The 13,158-nt window shown below is 36.2% G+C and overlaps 1 protein-coding gene across 1 annotated transcript in view; it reads left to right on the top strand.

Annotated features, from left to right (window-relative positions):
* Positions 1-1,025: 1,025 nt before the first annotated feature.
* The window catches only part of LOC136029352 (cyanophycinase-like), a 51,245-nt gene continuing 39,112 nt past the window's right edge, over positions 1,026-13,158 (top strand). The window contains exons 1-3 of the mRNA XM_065707654.1: positions 1,026-1,216; positions 7,234-7,308; positions 10,405-10,579. Coding sequence (XP_065563726.1) covers positions 1,088-1,216; positions 7,234-7,308; positions 10,405-10,579 — 379 coding nt within the window. The 5' untranslated portion in view covers positions 1,026-1,087. The remainder of the gene's footprint in view (positions 1,217-7,233; positions 7,309-10,404; positions 10,580-13,158) is intronic.

The following is a 13,158-nucleotide window of genomic DNA, read 5'->3' as shown; positions in this document are numbered from 1 at the left end:
TGAGACGAATGTTGATAAAATGGGAATTATACGGTGAATAGTAGATAAATTTTGCGGTGAACAGTAGATAAAAAAAATATTTTCATGGACATAAATCGTATATATATATATATATATATATATATATATATATATATATATATATATATATATACAGAACCTTGGCGGGACACTATCAAAGACAAGATTATATCATATTTATATATACATGTATATGTAAATATACATATATATATATATATATATATATATATATATATATGTGTATATTTACATATACATGTATATATAAATATGATATAATCTTGTCTTTGATAGTGTCCCGCCAAGGTTCTGTATATATATATATATATATATATATATATATATATATATATATATATATATATATATATATATATATATATATATATATATGTGTGTGTGTGTGTGTGTGTGTGTGTGTGTGTGTGTGTGTGTGTGTGTGTGTGTGTGTGTGCGTGTTTCTCCTAGAACCGTAAATTCCTCTTTTTAAATTCACATGAGTCGTTTTATTGTGAACCCTGGCCTATCCTTCATGTGCTTCAAAAGCAGTATTTGTATTTTCAGAACAAAAAGTATCAGTCAAGTTACTGGAAATGGTTTTTATATTTAGTGTGTTGAAGCGTAATTATTTATATAATGAAAAACTATTTTACATAGCCTTGTACATAATAAGTTAGTTACTGAGGGTTAGCCAATAAGTTAACACCCCATGGGTTCGTTTAGAGGCAATGGGCCTGAGCCTCGACCCAGTGATAGTGGGTCCACCCCGTTAACAATAATAATAAATGGGTTCTTTATTCAACATATAAATCCCCTTCCCCCATTAACGCTTCTATTGTTACCCATTTACGCACAGTGATATAGAATTTATTGCAGTGTAAAATACGGTACAGAGAATGATTGCTTTCAGTTGAGCTTTAAATTGGAGTATTAAAGACTTCCGTCAAATTGTTATGCCAAGACTGGATTTTGAATACCATTTTTTATCATCTTGAGATAAGAAGGTGTTGACCCGCCAAAGCGTCTCAAGTCTTGTGTAATACTTGATCTGGCACAAAAGAGAATGCTGAAGTATTCATTAATTACGTTAAATCTATTTTTGTGCTTTGTGACAGCTCAGCACTTGCTGCTTGCTGGTGGAAATTTAAAGGATGATTCAGCGCACTACTGGAAAAGACTTGTTCACCTAGCGGTAGGTACTATTTTGAAAGTTAAGGTGGTAGTCATGGCTTTAGATAAAAGGAGAGAGGGTTAGACTTCCCATTAGCCCATGGAAAAAATCTTCGAAAAGAAAGAAGCTAAGTTATGATAGAAAACTGTACTTTTACCTTTTCCGATGACTCGTCAACCCCTCCCTGGAAAAAAATGAATATAACAGTACGAAAAATCTGTGTGCATGCCTGTAAGCAAAAATTCATTTTGGAGAGGGCCTAAAGTTATGGAGTAGAGAGCAAAAATGCCAAAAATCGACCCAATAAAGATACCTATGAGAAATTGGGCTCCAGGGCAAATTGTACAAATATAGGGACACATTGGAGGAGGGGGGATCGAGAACAAGCCCAGAGAACTCCCACCCTGCGTACTTATCCGTCTTACAATAAATGTTATACATAACATAAAATTAGAATGGTTAACAATTTCTTTTCAAACAAAGTGGGGTGATCCTTATCGAATTTTGTGTGCCAATTTGATAGTTTTGTTGCAAGATTCTACAGTAACATCACATTCACTAGACCAAGCCAGATGTTTAGTATTAGAAAAAATCTGCGACATACTTGCTGAAATCGCATAACTGACTGGGTAAAGTATCAACATGGATTTAAAACATATATCAAACAATAACTTTATGTTCCCATTTCCCATGTTCTTTTGTGGTGTATCCTACTCACAGTATAATAGCAGTAGCGAAGCAAAAATGTTTGACACATATCCATCTAGACCTCTCTTCGTGACTCCGCCTTTGCGCACGCGCAAACCGGTAGCACCACCGGTAGGGACTGTAAAGCCCAATGTCGTACTCTTTACCTTACCTTTTTGCGGATTACGCGGATTGTTTTGCGGATTACGACGGGCTTATGGGAAAAACTATTGCTGTGACGCTGATGGGATTTTCCGTTTCCAAGCGCTTTAATCAATACAATTTTTGGAAAAAAAACTTCCGCTACTGTTATCTATTTATACTGTGATCCTACTCCTCTTCGGATCGACGTTTGCCAAACGACTGAACTAGTTTTGCCCGTGCGCGCTCAAGATCGTGACATATTATTCGGAGCTTAATAGCCTAGTCCAAGCAAGTATTTTAGTGTCGGAGGAGATCCGCGCTTCTCTAATCTCCCAGCAAAACCTGGTACACGTACTTTATCTTGTCGTTCTCTGTCTCCAACACCATTTAAATCAAACTCCAAGGTCGCTTCTTTATTCAAAGAATCTTTCATAAACCACAGAGTCCTTAAACTGAAGAATTTGACAGCTACTATCTACCTCTGACCAAATTTCTCATGTTCCAGATACTTCAGATAGTTGGGACAATTTGTCGGATCGTGTCTATTTCTATTTTAACATAAAGGCCGAGTGTCAACTGCTATGTGCTTGTACCATCTCCCGATCTACACATGACTAGCAAGATTTTGACTGACTTTGAAAGAAGGCTGTAGATCAATGATTACCAACGTTGGGCAGAACCCCACCGGTGGAGCGTGGTAATATTTGGTGAGTCAGGAGGAGGACATGCACCCTTCAACTGACTATACTCTTAGGCTTTAATTTTTTTTAAATCATGTGAATGATGTCCCATTCATGTGTATTTAAAGAGCAAAAAATATGCATGAAAGTATTGCAATGACATCACGCATTGTATAAAATATGTTGTATAGAGGCAAAAATTTTCATTAGTAATAAATATGCCTAGAGGAGGGCTTGAAAAAGGAGACTGATTTAATAGCCTTTTCAAATTCGTTCCGGTGAATACGTGAAAAATATTGAGTAACAAAATTATAATGTCATGAGGGGATGCCAGAAATTCAGAAATGCCTTGGTGGGGGCATGACCTAAAATTGGTTAGGAACCAGTGCTATAGAAGATCTCTCCATTTGTGATACCGATGGTCTTTAACGGGGGGGGGGATATTGCCGTCCGTGCCTCATCACGAGCCATGCATTCACCCATAACCCTTCCATATTTCGCCAAAGAAAACAGATAATATTCTATCACACTGGAGGAGTTTCTCCTTGCAGAGACTCGGGATTGTACAAGTCTCTGACCGGCCATGGACCGTTGCTAGTCAGAGCAATTGCTAAGTCAGAATCCAGAATACTTTTCTGGTCTATTCGGACTTGAGCCGATTGAACTGTGTTTTCAATGCCTGTTTGACACCTATACTCTTCTGTTACTCCCATATCCTTGTAAATAGGTGACAACTCCACAAAGGGTCCCATGGTCTTAGAATTCAGTCATTTTGGGCCATTGCACTATGAAACACATTTCCAACTTATTTCGTAACTTTTTTCGTGGAAAGCAGTTTTCCGAGAAATATACTTGCTAATCAAGAAGTGAACAATATCCACTAGCTTTTCCTCTTCAAAGTGCACAGCAGTGCCATGAAACTTTTCGCTGTAAAGTTTTTGACTTTTTTTTTCAAAAAGACCCTACCACAGTTCATACGCTGAGTTCTTCCGAGATTCTTCTACTGTCGATTTCTAGCTTACGAATCTGAATGAGAAGTAAATCGAAGCACTATAACATTTTAACGTAAATCGACGGTCAAATGTAGTACTAGAACAAGAGATAAAGGAATCAAATATAGTTTTCTCGACGCTTAGGTAATTTACTAAGAAATCATACATCCGTATTTGATTTAGGTAATGTGGTACCTTAAAGAATCGCCCCATCTTGTTCATCAAAAAGTTTTTCAGTTTGTGTGGCCAAACTATTAGAATTGTTTAACCTCTCTTAAAATCATTTAACCTCTCCCGTCTTGTGCTGGAGAAAGAGATATTCAAATTTACTGAAACTTACATCATTAGGAAGTGTGATTTTTTTTTCCGGCTAAACTTGCAGTATTTTCTTTTAAAATTCAGGAAAGTGCAGTCCCTAAAAATGTTCTAGTATACCTGCTAGGAAAGCGTTAAAAATAAGCTGAAAGGAAATATCGTCTGAGCAATTCGACAACTGTAGGAGTTCTCAATGTTGCTATCCCCTCTTTGATTTAAAACCATGGCGACACAGGGGGCGTACAATGCACGCTTTAGGTACACTGAATAGACAGTGCTTAACCCAACAGTTAGTTAAAGGCTATATATATTTTTTTTAATTTTAAACCAGCCTTTAGTTAGCATTTCGAACTGTTGATACAAGAATTGAAATACCATTTTAAATTAAAATGGAATAGTTGTGGGCATCAAGTCATGGCCAATTGTAGAAAAAGCCAAGATAGATGGAAAAAGCCAAGACAAGATAGAAAAAGCCAATTGAGTGAGAAGAAAAACCTGGCATTAATTCCCCCCTTATAGGGATTGTATAAAAAGGAGGTTATTTCATTTGTTAATAGATATTTCTATCTATTAACCGTCCATGCATCATCATTGCTAGGGCAGTTTCTTTCAGAGACTTCACTGCTAATCACGCTCGGATTTGCAAATATATGTATATTTACTAGTGGTAAATATATTGGAAAGTTGTCCAATGTATTTGATAATTGGGAAATATATTGGATCATCATCGCTAGAGCAGTAGAACCAAGGTAGATAGTCATAGAGCTAATATAGTGATAGAACCTATAGTTTTCCAAGTGTTTGATTAATTTGGCTTGGGTAAACGGCGGAAGTATGCGGGTGCCTCTCTTATTGGACCAATACATGGTTTTTCATCTTTTAGCAAGTCACGCCTACCAAGCGTCTCAGGCAGGTTGACCCAGAATTTAAAATTTACATAGGACCATTAGATTGCCTTAAAATTGAGAGGTAAACAAGGGACGCTTACCTGTGGTCTAAGGCAGTTTGAACTAAGAATTTAGAATTGAAACATGAGACCGTTAATTTCGCCTAGAATGAGAGGTAAACAAACGTCTAAAGTCAAAATTGGGCGATTCTGCAATGGCGATTCTTACTCAAATAGATAGAGATCCTCTATGTATTTTTACCAGTATTCGAAGGAAATATCATTTGAGTAATTTGACAACTTCGGGAGTTCACTGTGGTGCTACAGGCTTTGATTAAAAACCTTGCCGAAACAGGGGTGTATAATTTATGCTGTAGGTACATTGAATAGACAACGCTTTGCTTAACAATTGGTAGAAGATTAAATTTGCCTTTATCTTAAATCAGCCTCTCGTTAGCTTATCAAACAGTTGAAAAATTCAAGATCTTTCAATTTTGACCAAAATCAGGCAATCTAATAATTTCTTATTTATCTACAACGATCTAGGAATAATCCATTAGTTTGGTTGGTCATTAAAAATACTGGTATTTTTTTCTAGTCACTAATACAATGACAGCAGTTTGGCACCGTGCGTATGCTGTGACTCTCTTTGGCCAATCAGCAGCCATTTTCGGTTGGCCTGTCCCTTGTACCACCATGCACTTCAACATCAACGAGTTCACGACTGTTTTCAGTTCTTTCAAACAGTTAGTGGCAATGAACTATAAGTAAGGAGCGACCCGGCTCAATAGCTACCAAAATTCTAAAAAATGGAATATTGATACAATTAGATATATCAAAAGAATTGGCTTATTATGCTGATTTCAAATATATAAGTGTCATTAAATTTAGTCTTACCCCATAACGGCTACGAGCCTGAAAAAATTTGCCTGATTTTTGAAAAAAGGGGGAATTGTCCCCTGAAAGTCTTTGAATTTTAATCAAAACCAAACTGTCACTTTCGGCGTATCAGAAAAACCCTACTGTAGAGGTTTCAAGCTTCTATCTGCAAAAATGTGGAATTTTGCATCTTTTTGCCATAAGAAAGATCACGGATGCCTGTTTATTTATTTTTTTTTCCAAGGGTGATTCTATCGACCCAGTGGGCCTAGAATATCGTGAGGGGGTTGGTTCGAACGGAAACTAATAGCTATAGTGCCCTTTTAAAGTGACCAAAAAGATTGGAGGGCAACTAGGATCCTTGCCCAGCCCAATTTTCCCCAAAATTGCCCGATAAAAATTTTGAGATAGCCATTTTGTTCATAATAGTTTAAAGGTCCAAAAACTACGCCTTTGGATATAACATGACCCAAACCCCACATAGCCCCAGGGGATAGGTCTTTAAGTTATAAAATTTGCCCATTGTTTGCGTATAGTGTTTGCTATTGGGAAGCGTGCATACATTTTAGAGTGGGGGGGGACGAATTTTCTGCTGGGATTTTTCACTGGGAAATTTTTCCATGGGGAGGAAAGTTTCCAGGGGGTGAACTTGTCAGGGGAAATTATACACTAGGGGAATTTGCAAGAATTCCTATACAAAATTCTTTTTATATGTCTTTCTTTCTCTTTTTCGTCTCAATTTTCCATGTGGAGTTGTTAAGGGTAATTGTCCTGGGTGAAATTTTACTAAGATTGAATTGTCTAGAGGATATTCCCGTGGGGACGGTATTTCTTCATGGAGGTGGGGCCAGATTTCCTGGGATTATTTAAAAGACGATCAGAAATTAAATAAAAAAACAAGCTTTTCGACTGAAAGTATGGAGCAACATTAAAACTTAAAACGAACAGAAATTATTACGTATATGAAAAGGTTTGGCTCCTCCTCAACACCTAGATATTTACGCTAAAGTTTGGATTTTGTCCCAATTCTTTAAGAACGACTCCTGAAACACAAGAGTCGTTTAATTACAACAATAAAAAGCTTTTATTAGAAGTACTGAACAACTTTAGCGTAAAGAGTTTTATGTTGGGAGCAAAGAATTAACTTACATACTCGTACATGGTACATTTTAAAAACAAGAGCACTGGTTGGGTGTCAAAGGAATCTCAAATAAAGCTATTTTTGAGAATATTGTACATTTTGGTACTGTCTTTAAGGAATTTGTTTCTTTTTAACATTTACTATTCTAAAAGTTTTGAAACTCTGATAACTACGGCATTTAGTCAATCGCAAAGAAACAAATAAAGTTGTTGTTCCTGCCATGCTTAGCTTTCCTAGCAGAACGTTTGCTTTAACTCGTTCATTTTACCATAGCAGCGTAAACCTGATTATCTATTTTGTTTCTTTGTATCCAGGGTGGAAAAGGTGCAACGATTGCTGTATTTACATGTGGATCAGATAACCCAGATGCAGACTTTGAACTTATTTCTGTGAGTAATCATATTTTTTTCTCCTCATACCCATGTTTTTGTTTCATATATCAGCCTAGTTAATCGTATCAAGATCATCTTTCATTTGGTTGATTTTTGTATTGGAACTTTAACTTTAGATACAAAAGTTAGCTATAACTCAACTGGTTTTAGTGAATTTAATTTTGGAAGTTAAACGCTAGCCTAAGAACATTACAGAAGGATAGGCTCGTTCGTTTTAAAATCAATGGTGGAAAATGACTAAAAAAAAAAAACTATGAAAGAAAATTTATATGAAGTCCTACTTCACCATAAATCCAACAAAAATAGTAATGACAGCTAAGAGGCAGAAAGGCCCTGGTTTAAATCTTCGCAGACATGGGATACTAAAAATGCTCCCTTTCCGTGAAAATCCTTCGTTTTATAAGACATAAAAATAAAGACACTAGGTTACACGTGCAAGGAATTTAGCAGTGGCAGGCTCAGAAGGAGACTTCAGAATCTCTGAGTCTGTATTGTAAGGTGAAGGATGCCTGGGGGGGGGGGGAAACTTAATTTAAGTTGGGGTTGAAGAGGAAGAAATGAAATGGATTTTGAGCTTAAGGGCAAAGTCGATTGATATTGGGGAAAGAGACAGGAAATTTAGGGGTTATAATGCTAACCCAGCCCCGTGTCCGATGTGTGGGGAATTTGATGGATAATTTTTTTGAGGGGGGGGGGGTATGTAAGGAATTGGTGGATCTGAGAAATGAGTGTTTTTCCTTAGTATTAACAGATAGAAGGTAGGTGGAATGGATTATAGGATCATGAGTTAAAATGACATTAAGGAATCTGGCTAAGTATGTTGAAAAAGGGCGGATACATCATGAAAGATATATCTCTTTATAAATAATTTCGTGAAGATTCATATAAGTTCGTTTTTTTCTTTTTAGTTTATTTGCGTTTTTCTTATTGGTTTTGTCATGTTTATGTTCTATTTTTTTTTCTATGGTCCGATGGCTTTTTTTGGAAATATGTACTTGCATACATATAGTGTTAGTAAAGTGGGCAATAATTTTTTATTACAGATCGAACGGGCTACTAGCTTACTTAATGGATCCATCTTTTTTGTTCATTTCTGTATTGGAGCATTTATTTTTTCTTATAAATCCAACATAGAACGCAATATAGAATATAGAACAAATATATATTTGTCATGTTGCTTCAGGATTCAGTTGTTACAGGAATATTTCCCACGTAGCCTCATAATACAGAAAAGGTGATCGTAGAAAGATCGTAGTGATCGTCATGCATATGGCTAATTATAAAGTAAAAGTTTCATTGATAACTTTTGCAGAAGTGAAGGCATGCTGCTAGAATCTGACTTGCGTAAATTCTATTCTACACATCTGTCGGGATACGTGGTCTTTGCCCAATCATTTCTCTCGAACTGCACATGCATAGGCATGCTGAGGCTCTATTCAGGGCCGTTCCTGGTTGGTAGCACCTGGAGCAAAATTAATTACAGCGCCCTCTCCCGACTCAAACATAAATAAAAAGCTCCAGTAGCTTACAACAAAGTTGTCTGCCAAACCGAGGCGCCTGGGACAGCTTGTCCTGGTTATCCTCCTCTTTTTGAGTGGCCCTGCCTCTATTGACTTGTGGTCTTTCAGAGATCATTCAGGGAATGTTCGCTAAATTCAAGTGACCAAACAAGTATCCTAAAACAAAAATCTTAATGTCTTATTTCTTTCAAAGTTAAAATTTAAGACTTCTCAAGTCAAATATATGGATGAAATATCAATAGGGATTAATAAAAAGTATGCTGTAGTATACATATTTCATGAACACTTTCCAGTTTATACCTACCATGCATAATGTATGTTGAATAGTTTTTACTTTTTATTTGAATATTAAAAAAAAAAATTCAAATTGCCGCTCAAACTTTGAGGGTAAAATTAATTTTAATATCAGTACGACTGTAGCTCAGTTTTACTAGCTAATTTGGCTCTGGTTGTCATCAATTTTTTTCTTCCTTTTAAGTCCGGTCTCTTCATTTGCATAAAAAATGAGTGCTAAATAAAACTTTCAATTTAAGTCGTCTGAATTCAAGAGTCCCAGGGGAAGCACGGGAGGGGAATCATTAGCCTTTTTGTTGGCATTTCTGTTTATTTTCGGCTTTATATCATCGTTTTGTGTAGTGTCTGTTTATCCTTGTTTTCGCTTCTTCATTCATGCTGATTTACGTTTCGTTTAAGTTTCACTTCTTATGTGAGTTAGTCTCTGCTAGTTTTAAGTTTAATATTCCTCTTTATATATTTTTTTTTTTATTTTTTTTCTAATTCAGTCACTATAAAATTCTAATAGCTGAATGTTGTTTATCTGCATTTAATGTCGGATTTTAGTCAAAAACTATTATTACTCATTTTTTCTTTATTTTATTTATGTTTTTTGTGCTGCGTTCTAATTTTCATACAACAGTGAATTTCAGATAAGTATATTGGTTGCTTAACACAATGAGATCGTTCGCTCTCATATCACTATCGTAGTTCAAGGGTAAGTTATAACGAAAAATATTGTCTAAAAAAATCTTGATCTAAATGAAGCTCAAATATTCCCTAGAGTTTCTCTATGAAATTGACTTGGAAATCGATAACATTTATTCCTTTTGAAATCATACTCAGCTGCAGCAAACTAACCCGAAATTTGATTCAAGTGATAATAAAAGCACGAAAGCATCTCCGTAACAATCCAAACAAAAGAACCGAAGAGGAAGAAAAATCTTTTTGAACGGTTTTGGGCTCAATATATATGGATGAACTTGCACTAAAAGGATAGCCCAAAATTGATTAATGATAAAAAATGAAACAAGGCTAGGAAGCAGAGCTGTCACTTTGACAAACCGATTCACAATTTTTAGCCCTCTCTAGAAAGGCTTGGGTATTAATTCTATAAAATTTTGCAAACGATACTATGGAAACGGGTATCTCTGAACATAAACTAGAATCGGAATAAGTTGTAGAATTTAACTTTTTAGGAGTGTAAATTCAGCATTTTAGAACAACCGATTTTAATTTTCTGCTAATAAAAATAATTACAAGGTTCAGTGACTAGCTTATTCCAAAACAATTATTTCAGAAAGCGATTACAAATTTTGGAGCTAATGCATCACATATACAAGTTTCGATAAATGACATTGAACTGGCAAATGACGAAGATACGGCTGAGCTAGTTAAAGAGCACACAGCTGTTTTTTTTGGTGACGGAGACGTGCCAAAAATTATTGGAGCTTTGAGAAACGAGGATGGATCTGGTAAGTTGAAAGCGATAAAAAGTCTATCATAAGCATAAATTATAAACATCTCAAGTGGCCAATAACATAAGGGTAAGGGTCAGGGGGCCTGACTATGCTCTCAAATTTTAATGTCCAACTTTTCACGAGTCTTCCACCGTCAACGTATAAACCTTGTACATTTTTATCATACTATGTTTGTGACTTGGTAAAACTTTCCCCTCTGAAAAAGGGAAATAAAATAAATTTATTATAATATAATGGTTGCGGTATTAAATTTGACATTAGAAACTCATTAATTCCTTTTTGACATATACTTTTTTATTTTAACTTTGTAAAAGGTAAAGGGTTTGAATCAACCATTCAAGAATATGGGCGCAATTACATGAAAATGTATTTGAGAGGAGGCAAGAATTTTTTAATTTTTAAACGAAAATACACAATATTTTTCAAAATTTAGGGGATAATGTTTTTCGATTTTTTTCAAATGAAAGTCCCAAAAATGTACCCTAATTTTCTAAACCTAGGGGAAAGGGGTAGAAACCATAAGGGGAGGGAACGAAGACCCTTACTTACAATTGGGGCCCCTGTGCAGGAATATGAACTTGAACAACTCTAAATCACTGGATGCAAATGTGTCACGTCCATAAGAAGAAAAAAACTATTACCACGACAACAATCATCCTTCAAAAATTCATCAGCTGTAGAAATTCTTTACGTGTTCTCATGGGTGCCCATAAGCTGAATTCTAAGGTGGGGCTTGCCGGGTCTAATCGGTACTTCCGAAATTGTATATAGATCCTGGTGCCGCACCGGCGCATTCATCGAACGTTGCCGACGAGAGACGGCGTCGGCCGCCATCGGATTGTCGTAACGCTGCTGTCTGCTGAGGTGGTGGCATTCCGCTGACTTTGAATTAATTTGACCCAAGTCTTTATTTCGTCAGCCAAAATGTAGGAGCTTTTCTTTGCTTGTTTGGGTAAGGATTTCGTTTGTCCTGCTTAGAAATCAAGTGCGGTTTTCAAATTAAACCAACAAGTGCACACACAAATAGACAATCGTATTTCGAACACATCAGATTAAACTTTAGGTAGGAACTTGAGATTTAAGGACTTCTCTATTTCAAGACACTTTGGTATGGCGAAAAATCAATATTTTCTTGAGTCCTTGCTTTAGGCAGGTGTTTATAAACGCTGAGGTTTCGATTTCGTGACATAGCAGCGTCACTTGAGAAGATAGGCTCTGAAAACTCTCCAATTCCTAACTGTTAAATTCTGAATTTAAACATCGACGACAATTAATGTGTTTCCTTATTTGTTATAAAACCACTGGAGGTGAAATAACTAGGAGCAGACAAGGAGGTGTCTAATTACTGGACGAGAACTTATTTCAGATATCGACAGAAATGAGTGGGAAGGAAACTACAAATGCAGGTCTCCCTAATCATCGTCTCAATAGTCATATCTATTATGCCACATGGAAAATTAATTTTTCTCTGCTAAATCTGTCTAAATTTTCTTAATAAGTATTTTATTAGTTTGAGTATTTCACACATACACAATGATAACTATTTTAAATACACAGAATGTTAATAGTAGAGGCCTAATTGTAATTGCAAATTTTTAGCCTAAGTCTAATCTTGGAAAATAGGCTACTGCCCAATCTTGAACAAAGGGTCTTAAAATTGAAGTATCTCAATCATGGACATATTCAATCACTAACATGTGTTGTAAAAAAGAGTAATCATGGCTTGGCTACAAGACTGTATTCAGCCAATCCCAACTATCTGCATCAGATCCAAGATTAAGAACTTGCTGTCCTTGTTTAGGGAAGATAAAAATTTTGTCCAAGGTCACACACTGTCCTAGTATTGGAGGGTTTTTACCCTAAATCCTCTTTCACGTAGTAGATATTATCTGGCCATTCCAGCTGATTTGACACGTTACCTCTCCCACCATTCATAGTCGTCACTCTGACCACTGAACCTTCCACCTACTGAACACTGTTCTACCTTCTCCCTAATGGTCCTTGTAGATGACTTTTACAAAGTTGCCAACTCCAACCCAAATCAAAACTAAGTTCACATTTCTTTTCACTATCTTAACCAAGATAACTGTCTGAGATGTCATCAACAGTCGCTGTCTAAAACTTTTCAGTTTCATTTTTACTCTCAGTGATGTCTTCTCACCAGATCCCTTCACAGCCTGCTTCTTTTTTTGTTGTTCTTGCTTCAATTTTTTCTTTTCCACCTCTACTTTGCCTTCCTTGAAGCAAAGTCAGCTTCAATCTTGGCTTTCACTGATGTGTCAGTGAGCACTTTTGTTCTGCCCTCCTTTCTACCTTGAATCATTTCGTTTTCTTGGTGGTACTGGGAAGTGATTGTACTTGTTCAGGTGCGACTATCCTGTTTCACAGTGAGTGCAAAATCACAAGGCTTACTGAAAGTATTGGGCGAGAGGATGGCAGTGCAGTTAGAGATGGGGCTGGAGCTGAAGTTAGAACCTCTGATGAGCTTGGCAATCTGCCACTAGCTTTATGGGCTAAAAAACATTTGGTTGGTATGTATTTAAGAACACAGATTTCCAGTATCGAAACAATCT

This window comes from Artemia franciscana, chromosome 7 (assembly GCF_032884065.1).
Source record: "Artemia franciscana chromosome 7, ASM3288406v1, whole genome shotgun sequence".
Classification (NCBI taxonomy): domain Eukaryota; kingdom Metazoa; phylum Arthropoda; class Branchiopoda; order Anostraca; family Artemiidae; genus Artemia; species Artemia franciscana.
The sequence above is the reverse complement of the archived record's forward strand: the minus strand, read 5'-3'. Positions and strand labels throughout refer to the sequence as shown.